Source organism: Engraulis encrasicolus, chromosome 5 (assembly GCF_034702125.1).
Source record: "Engraulis encrasicolus isolate BLACKSEA-1 chromosome 5, IST_EnEncr_1.0, whole genome shotgun sequence".
NCBI lineage: Eukaryota > Metazoa > Chordata > Actinopteri > Clupeiformes > Engraulidae > Engraulis > Engraulis encrasicolus.
In genome coordinates, this window is record NC_085861.1 from 55,945,237 (window position 1) to 55,955,614 (window position 10,378).

General features: G+C 38.5%; 1 protein-coding gene across 3 annotated transcripts in view; it reads left to right on the forward strand.

Annotated features, from left to right (window-relative positions):
* mag (myelin associated glycoprotein) overlaps positions 1–9,166 on the forward strand; it is a 36,137-nt gene extending 26,971 nt beyond the window's left edge. Inside the window, exons 10-11 of one of the 3 annotated variants that reach the window (XM_063199743.1) lie at positions 2,462–2,518; positions 5,758–9,166. In XM_063199743.1, coding sequence (XP_063055813.1) covers positions 2,462–2,518; positions 5,758–5,916 — 216 coding nt within the window. In that variant the 3' untranslated portion in view covers positions 5,917–9,166. The remainder of the gene's footprint in view (positions 1–2,461; positions 2,519–5,757) is intronic. The other 2 variants (XM_063199744.1, XM_063199745.1) reach the window with 2 other exon arrangements.
* The last annotated feature ends 1,212 nt before the right edge of the window (positions 9,167–10,378 follow it).

Here is a 10,378-nt window from a genome sequence, read left to right on the forward strand (position 1 = left end):
TCTTTAAATAATCAATATAGTTTGCTGTCTGTCATGTGACTCCTTGATATGAGCAACCATTGTTATTAAAACAACAAACACTTCGACCAGTTTCTGGCCACAGAAATTCCTAGGACTCTAGAACTCTGTGTGTAGCTCACGGAAACCCTCCGCATTCGCTGACCCCTCTCTGTCAGTTTACGTGGCCTACCACTTCTTTGCTGATTTGCTATTGTTCCCAAACTCTTCCATTTGTTGTCATAATAAAGCTGACAATTGAAAGTGGAATACTTATGAGCGAGGAAATCATTATTTTTTTTTATTAATTCGGAATTGTTCTTTCATGTAAACGTAGCCATAGATGCATGGAAACACCTTATCCCAGATACCGAGGCTTCTCATAGAACATTGTTGCTGGTATCCAGGCTACACACATTTGAAGATAATTCTATAACGGCCAGGAATGTAGACAGGGATATAATACTCTGTTTTTATATCAACACATTATCCCAAATTTGACCATAACAGGGATATGCCTCATATTCAGGATACTGAACTGCATATAAACAAACTCTGTAACCATAACCCTGACAACTATGGTACAGTACAATTGCATAATGTCACATGTTGTTACATACTTTAAATTGTACCTAATTAATCTAACAGGGACATTGAAATAGAATATAATTTTAAAAAAATCTCAATATGTTTGTTTTAACATGCCTTTGCTTGCTTATTGCTTTCCTACTAAGGGGCCGTTTATACATACCCGGGCAATTTGGTAAACAAAGACCTTTCCCTTCGTTAGTGCCTTTCATTTACACACAGAGGTTTTTCCTCTGAAAACACAGCTTCATAAAAACTCTGGCAAAAGTAGAGATTTTTTTAAACTCTGGTTAGCATTTGTACATTAAGAGAGAAAAAACTCGCAAGACTTGAATGGCGTTCTCCTTACCGCGCACAGGCTTAACATATTCATGACAGCTCTCGGCAGCATATTTAGGCGGATTTTCTGATGGTGTGAACGAAAAAATGTTGGTAAATGTAGCGAAGAAAAATGTTTGTTTATCAAAATACCAGGGTATGTATAAAAGGCGCCTAATACTCTTTTGAAAATGCTCTTACTAACAATGATTGTGTTTCCCAGTTACTCAAGGTTCTTACGGTGAAAACTATTTGCAGATCCAAAAGGGGTTCCCAGCAGAGATCATTTTGGAACGGCTGAATTAGCCCGCTGTCTTGATGGGTCTGATAAGGTTGGGGCAGGGGGCAGGGTGGGGGGTCGCTACATTGAGTGCATTTATATGCAGTTCAGTATCCAGAAAATGATTGGGATATGATATATCCTGAATTTGTGTTTGAACATATAAAAAAAACGTTTGCCGACTTCAGCAACTCGGATATGCCAGGTGGAGTATTCCAAAGAAACCGGGATATTGGTGCATGGAAACACTATCCCGGATACAGAGGCTTCCGATAGAATGTTGTTGCTGGTATCCAGGCTACACAGATATGACTAGAGAATTCTATAAAGGCCAAGAATGTAGATTCTTGGGATATAATACTCTGTATTCATATACCCAAACACCTAATCCCGATTTTGATCATATCTGGGATAAGCCTCACAGTCGGGATACTGAGCATGCATATACAGTATACAGACACTCAATGGCTCTTCTCCAATTAGTTCCCTAGAGCTGACATGTACACATGCAGCACACATCACTGTAATAAGAACATGTCTTCAAAGGCTCTGAAGTGACAATTTGGCAGTTTTAATTCAACATCTAATTCTGAATGTTGGCAACCTTCTTGGACGATGTTGTTTCATTAAATCAGCTCGTAAATCAAGCCACTTTTGAGTAAGTGTGACATTATATGCAGGATCTTATTGGCTACATGATAAGCACCATAAGAACCTCTTAACTGCATCTGGGAAACACGGCCATGTGCATCACCCATGCTGGAGGTTGTTAACAAGGCATGAGCACTACTCTTACATTTAGCTGGAGTATATGATCCCACTGTTTTCGAAATCAGTGGTTCCCAAACTGGGGATCAGGACACCTATGGACACCTATGGGGATTGCGGACAAAAGGGATATTGTATAGAAACAGGAAATCCACAGGTTAACAGCTAACATAATTCCATATTTTGGTCAGTAATAGTATTCACTTGTGTGGTTAACAGATGTATTTGCTGTCCTGTGGATTTCTAGAAATATTAGTTGACAAAATATTTATGAAAAATCAAGACATATTAATGGACAAAAAAGTGTTTTTTTTTAATCCATTGCTAGGCTAAGCCTATGGTGGGGGGTGGGGGGTGGTCCAAAAGGGGGTCTCCGCTGAAAAAGTTTGGGAACCACTGCTCTTAACCATTACAGCTTCTATATGCATTTCTCCATTACGGCCCGTCTATGCATTTCTCTATTTAATATATATTTTATCATTACTATTATTTTCTTTTAACTTTTAACAGCTTAAGACTGAGCTGCTGGGCTCAAAGTTTAACTCCATCCTAGAAGAAAGTGCCACGGTAAGGCTCAAATGTGAAGTGCTTCCTTTAATTACAGCCATAAAAGTTTGTTTTTCCGCTAATAAGGGTGCAATTTTTAAAGACCCGGTTGTTTTTGCCATGGCCATTATAAGATATGAATTTAAAATGTGGCCATACGAAAACTCTTGCAGTTAGCTGATGTGTTCCTCCACATACTCCCTTGCATGTGCATGTAAGATGAACACTCATGAACATCAGAATCAAATCTCAGTTAATTTCAACTATGACCTTATTATTTGTTGTCTGGAGATATTTCCTATGTGCTTAAACTTCAAGGGTGCCATTACTGCTAGGCTAGGATGTATTAGTCATCCATTCCAATGTGCTTTTTTTAGTTTTAGAATAATTTGTCAAAAGTTATTTGGAAAATGCAGAGGGGCTTAAGAATTTGTTTCTATAAATCAATACCACATTCAAATCCACTCTGAAAAAAATCCACTCTGAAATAATCCCAATATTATCTGCTTTCCAGTGATGGAATGATATTAAGCAACTGTAGTGAACAACAATATAAGCTACTCAGGCATTATTTTGAGTGGAAGCCACATAATAAAATATCATCTTCAACAAACTAGTCCCACATTTTTTGACATGTTAATTTTTCATTTTCATGAATATCCCCCAAAACAGTAATTTTGCTCAGTTTTGACAGCTGATTTAGGCTATTTTCCTTATACAATTGTAATATAAGAATCAGACGTTATGAAAATGATACCCTGATACAAAGGGACATTGAATTGGCGCCAATTATCATCACATCAAATCAAATGCCGTCGATTCAATGTCCCTTTGCTATTAGATTGGTGTATTGTTGTTATTCACAATTTGCCTAGCATCCCAACTTCAATGGAGTTAGGGTTCATACACCAAAGTACCTAACACTCTGCGATCTGCTTCTTGATTGTGATTGGCTGATAACCGTTGTATATTCCAGACGAATATTCTAAGCGAGGCAAAGATGAACACTTGTACCTAAGTTGACAATGAGAATTTGGTGCAGCTGAGGTAGGGAGACTACAGGAATAGCACATTTTTGCACTGTTGCTCGTTGGGCTGTCAGTGTGATTACAAAGACGTTCCATAGCTGTATGCATATCACCTCATTGAGTTTTTGTAGCAAAGTTTGTGTCTGGCAGCGCTGAAGCAATATGAGAGTGCAGTAGGCTACCTGCTGCGACTACCCCACCTGGGGGTAGAGGGAATAATCTGTCGGGAGTGATCTTAAAGGGGTATGCCACTATTTTGGGGCTGAATACAGTTCAAATCATTGGCTGGGGTTTATAAAGGTGGTAAAGTGTCTTATTTTTCATGTAAGCTGTTGTCTAGCACAATGCTACACGGATCCATTGACTTTCACTAGCTTAGCGACATATTCCCTCTTTTAACTTGTCTTAAAGCAAGACAATGCTTAACATGAAAAATAAGACACTTTACCACCTTTATAAACCCCAACCAATGATTTGAACTGTATTCAGCCCCAAAATAGTGGCATACCCCTTTAAGTAACCAAGGCTAAACACAGGTTCGTTCATTAGGCAAAAACCACAGACGAGGATCCCCAAGATACAATTGCTTTTATTAATGCAACACCAGCGCTTACAGACATAAATGTAAAATCCTGTGCAAAATAGCAAGTAATACAAATTAATACACACACACACACAGAGACACACAGACACACACACACACACACAAAGGGACACGGCACACGGAAGGGAACTTGCAAGAAAGCGAAAATGGCACACAAAATAAATACAGCAAAGGAAAACAAAAAAATGCAAACATAAGCAAGCATGCAAAAGAAACGGAAAGAAAAAATAACAACATTGCATTATCTCACAGAAAATGCTGGAGTATGCTTGCCCTTCAAGCATGTGTTGTCCTTCATGCATGTGCGACACATACACACAGACACACACACTGTCACATATTGTCTAACCAAACAAGTCCGACAGGCAGACAAAGATGTGTCCGTCTATGCACTCTGCCGCCTTGTGGACAAAGGAGGGAATTACAATTTAAGGAATGCGTTACAGACGGACCCACAGACAGATAGACCGACGGACGGACATACCCTCTTATAGAGATGCTAGGACGCATCGAAAAACACCTTCAGAGAAAGTCCAAAAACACATTTTGTTATTGTAGCACCACCTATATGGCATGTTGGACAATTACACAACAATTTGGTGTGTCTCCTTTGGGGATGGGGAAGGCCAACTGTACCAAAATTGGCTGAGATACATCGAAGGTCTGTCAAGATATGAACTAACTTCTAGTTTGGCATCTTCAATATGGACCAAAACACATTCTTGCTAATTGTAGTGCCCACTACTGGCAGATTTGCTCCAACTTTGGTCTGTGTCCTTTGGGGATAGTGGAGATCATCAAAAGGGTGTGATACAAGTAGGCGTTGCCAGAATATGAGCTAACTTCCTGTTTGGCGTCCTCACTGCCAAATTGGGATTGGATTTGGATTTTTGGAAAGGTATAAATATTTTTTTTTAATAATTCGTGCATTTGTGCAACATGAGATACAACATTTTTCTTTGTTTTGGTGGTTGATATTCCATGAAACCGTCTTTAATGTTTTGGAAAAGCTCTCTTTTCAGTCTGCAATTATAGACAGTTCATAGGCTACATGTTGTTAGAACTGATACAAAATAGGCCTGGGAAAATAGAGGATAATGTGTTATGATGAGAAGGGTAAAGTGATACTGTCCCATTTTTAGAAATAAGCTTATTTTACATCTCCCCTTCAGTTAAATAATAGTGTCTTACCAATGTACTTTCGACCGTTCTCTGGGTATAGCAGTGCAGAAATAAGCTTATTTTACACCTCCCCTTCAGTTAAATAATAGGGTTTTACCATTCTCCTGTATTTTCGACCGTTCTCTGGGTATAGCAGTGCAGATTTGACCTCCAAGCTAGCAGTTAACATTGAGACCTATGTGACCAGCTGGCGGCTAACTGGTCTCATAGGACTCAATGTTAACTGCTAGCTTGGAGGTAAAATTGGCACTGCCATACCCAGAGACCGGTTGAAAATACAGGAGAACGGTAAAGCCCTATTATTTAACTCAAGGGGAGGTGTAAAATAAGCTTATTTCCAAAAATGGGACAGTATCACTTTAACTTCACTTCACTTTTGTAATATTCTATGTATATATTGATTTTGTGATTTTACTAGTACTAAAATGATGGTTTCATTGGTACAGGGAGAAGAGGGGGATTATCAATCTGTGGGCTCTTTGGCCGGCTTCCAGAGACCAGAGCTGAACTACGCTGCGCTGGACTTCATCAGAGGGCGGCCCAGGGAGGGGAGGACGGGAAAGGAGGATGACAACAGTGACTACACTGAAATCAAATCAAAGTGAAGAGTAACTTAAACACTTCTTTGGCACAATGGCTGCATTACTGTGCAAAAAAGGGCTGTTCAAACCAAGAACTGTTAACGCGACAACTCTAACCATGTACACACAGAACTGTCAACTGTCATGTCCCTCTAAAAACTGATTTTGACAAAGTTTTGTGAGAGCCTGCACACCTCGAAGGCTTCTTTTTCAGCAGGTGCAGCTTTTCAGGGTACTTCAGTCATCAGTTTTCACAAGGAAGAGCACAAGACTGCTTCTTCATGGTTCACCACTTTTTATTTTAAATGGTGCTGACATTTCGGCACTGCCTAAGTGCAGAAACGTCAGCACCAAGAATAATAAAAAGTGATGAACCGTGAAGATGCAGTGTCGCGCTCTTCCTTGTGGAAAATGATGACCCCTAAAAACTGATGCCATCAATACTTTGGAAAGGCACTTTTCCATTTGTCATTTTAGTTAATAAGCGATTGATTTCTTGGTATTATTGTTGCACTTATAGCTTTCGGTGTGAACAGGCTTTAGGCGTACTGTTGTTTCTCAGCAGCCGTTGTCCAATTTGAACTCTTCCATTTCCATGATACTGCTTCCTTTTTATCCATTCACCTTTTATTGCCGATATGACATGCTATCTCGATCCGTAACAACTGGTGACCCAGATGTTGGAAGCAATGGTGATTGTTCGTGAGGTAATGAAAAAGGAGGCGTGCACAAGGCTTTTGTAAAAAGATGTATATTGTAGCCAAAAAGTTACATAACAAATCAGTTGCTAAAACCGGACCTATTCCTTTCTAAAATATCTCCCAAAAGCTTTTTGGATTTTCCCTTACTGAATGTTTGTAAGTAAATGTCACTCTTAATTCAGATTAATAGAATGACCGATCGCTGTCTTTTTCACATTTGGAGTAACCACTTGTTAGGGGGACACAAGGTAGTCTGTCACACCGGCCCAAACAGAGTGCTGCTTCCTGATTGGCTCGCAGGATATGCATCAATACCATTGAAACATGCAACCATTGAAAGTAGTTTAAAAATTCTAGCATAAAGGTTACACAACATTCCATGTCAATGCCCCATATTATGGTAACTGTATCAACCAATGATTGTCTAAATGTGATGTAAGATATAAAATAACTTAAAGGATCTGTTCTAAATGAGCAAGTGTGGCAACTGGATAAAACGGAACAGCTTTTGAGATGTTGCATTTTCGAGTCAAGAAATGATTTGGGTCTGACAACGTTAATTGATTCAGTCAAATGCACTCAAAGGCTCCAAGGTTCATAATGTGGTCAGGTTGTCCAACAACGCTGCACTGACGGTCATTGTGATACTGTAATTAGTCAGCCTCCATACATGCACTATCCTTACTGAATTGGGAAGAGCTAAAGTGCCACAAGACTTTCCCTTGTCTGCATCCTTGAAATCATTTTGGAACGAACTTTACCGTGATATTAGCATATTTATGTTCTGATATGTTTGAGTTGGGTTTTTTCACTCTTTTAAAAAAATTACATAGCTTGCCTTCGTCACCACATTTAATTCCTATATTTTGAAAGATAGGGGCAAGTACTTGTATCTGCATCTGCGTAAACATCACCCAATGCCAAATGTGCGTGCATTATGTGCATGACCTGTTGTGAATGAAGAGGTTTTACAGATTTAAAAAAATGTATATTATATATTATTTGGAATGTGACTTGGACACCAAGACATCTTCTTCCTCAATTGTTGAATGGATCCAGACATATCTTCACTGGTCAGAATATTAGGCTAGTGTTGCTATGATACAGTATGTATTACAGGATTTAACTGCCTTCAGGTACACATTTATATTCAAAGGTAAATGATATGTAATATGTCATATAATATGCTATATGAAATAATCTGCACATTTACAGGTTTCCATGTAATAAAGTGTGTTGTATGCTGCTTTAGTAAAAGAAAAGAAAACTTTTAAACATCTATTGAATTGCACTGCAGCATATGTTGATTGTAATGCAGGTGCACACCAGTAAATATACTGAAGTTAAAGTCACTGTTGTAATTTACAATAGTGACTTTAACTTCAGTATATTTATAAAGATTCAAAACCAGTCAAGTGCATTTTGATGTTTTTGTACTGTTTAATATGTCCTTGTACATTGTATGAGTTCCTCTTTTGTATTCACTTTAATTACAGCTGTAACAAATCTTGTAATAATGAATGTGCAGAATAACTGATTGACAAGGGCACTTTAAACTTCTAGCATCTCTGTTAAACCATTTTGTCTGTCTACTTAGTTATTTTTAGATACACAGAAGTATGTACCAATCACATGGTGGACACAAGTGTTGTTGTCCCACCCTGTGCGAATACACCGTACGGTGCACCCTTCTACACATTACAAAAAATGGGTAACACTTTCTTTTACGGTACAGTTACCAGACGTAATTACTGTGTTTTCTGGGTAACAACAGGGTAAGAAAGAGCAATTACATGGTACCTAACAGATAACTTCTCTCGGTTACCCTGTGTACACAGCAGTTACATAGTTATTCTTGAGACGTGTATTATTGCATAGTATTTACTTTGAAATTACCCCCCTTTTTAACCCCTTAGATACCATGTAACTTCTCTCTGTTACCCTGTTGTTTCCCAGAATGTAATTACTGTGCCGTAAAACAAAGTGTTAACAAAAAAATGCAACCTGCAAAGACGATAAGTCCTACAGATGACAGTTACGCCCTATTAAAACAATGTTCCTGGTGACAAAGACAATAGCCTACAATCTAATGGCTGTTCCCCTTGAAAACACACCAACTGCAACATGTTCATGTGCTCTTGTCCTACCTAGGCCTATGTTACTGCAAATCCTGTTAAACTGAATGTTTTAGCTTAATATTTATATTTATTGTCAACCGTGGTAACATGGTACCTTACTGACCAAAATAACATAATAATGTTTTTTGAGAACCAACAAGATTGTGCAGTTACATGTAAATCCACAGGAAAACGAGCCAAATAATGAAATCAAGAAAACAAATAAAAGCTTCATGTGAAGCTTTATTTGGAAATAACCTCATGTAGTTGGGAAAACCGGGGTTGATTTTTTGTTAGTACAAAAAGGTATGCTTTTGGTTAGTCCATCAATGACATTATAGATAAAGTGAATATTTGTAGGATAATCAAATATCATTTAATATGCATTGCGTGCTTGCATCCTTTTTGTTATACATAAATGTGTTTTTCTAACAAAGCGCAATAAAGGTCAGGACTGATCTCAGTTGTATATTTATTTTGTCGTGTCAGAGCTATAGTGTATACTCAGGGCTGTTGCCAGGGTTTGTAAAACTATTGGGGCACATGAAGCCATTTATACTGACAGAGAGAAATATATTTTTTAACATATTTATTTTATGGGATTGTTGAGCCTTTATTATTATCAGAGTACTCAGAGGCGCATCTTCCCGCCAGGCTATAGGCAGGCAGCCATTTGGGGCCCCCAAGCCATTAGATGGTGAATAACAGCTCACGTTGTACTGCAGCAATGGCGATTTTGTTTCAAATATTTATTAATTACGGTACGCTACCACTCATAACACGTAGGTGGATCACTTGTTTTGAAACTTCATGATTTTGCTGGTAATGCAATTTTTGAAAGACTTGTAAAGGTGTCACGTGTCACGTGTCAGTCTTTCAAAAATGTTTTGTCTAATACCACCTAAACAATTGCATGTTATCATATTATTATTGGCCATAAGATGTAAACATTCACAGGACAGCAAATAACAAGCAAGTACACCCTTCCATTAAATAGGTGTTGACCCTCTTTAGCTGTAATAACCTTAACCAGACATTTCTTATAGTTGCAGTAGATCAGATGGGTAAAATCCAAAATCATCAGGAATAATCTTGTCTTCCTCTTCTTTACAAAACTGCCCCACTTCAGCAAGGTTTCTGGTGTCTCCAGTGAATAGATTTCTTGACTTCATGCCAAATAATCTCAATTGGGTTTAAAATATGGGTTGTTGTCCTGCTTCAGCCATCATCCTTTTGTGCACTTCAACTGTGTGACAGACTACCTCATTTCTTTCTGTAAAATGTCTCAATAAACAAGTGAGTTTATTGTTCCATTGATAATAGCAAACAGACACGGGCCTGAAGCACCAAGGTAGCCCCAAATAATGATGTTCCCACCAGCATAAAAGGCAAAACCATACCTTAAAATAAAAAAATAAGCTGAGCCACTGCTGTTTGTCCCTGTTACGTTCTCTTGCCAGTGGAGGGAGCCATTGCCCATGTCTTCCATTTACGTAGCGCCATGGAAGTAAGAGTACAATGGCGGGTCATGGAGCTGTGTACACACAGATCGCCATTGAAATAGTTCCAAAATAGTTCCTGGAAGCGAGAGTCGAACACAGAAAGTGCAGTAATTCATCCATTTACCTAAAACGGGCACCATCAACCCCTTTGTGCAGGGTCTCTGTC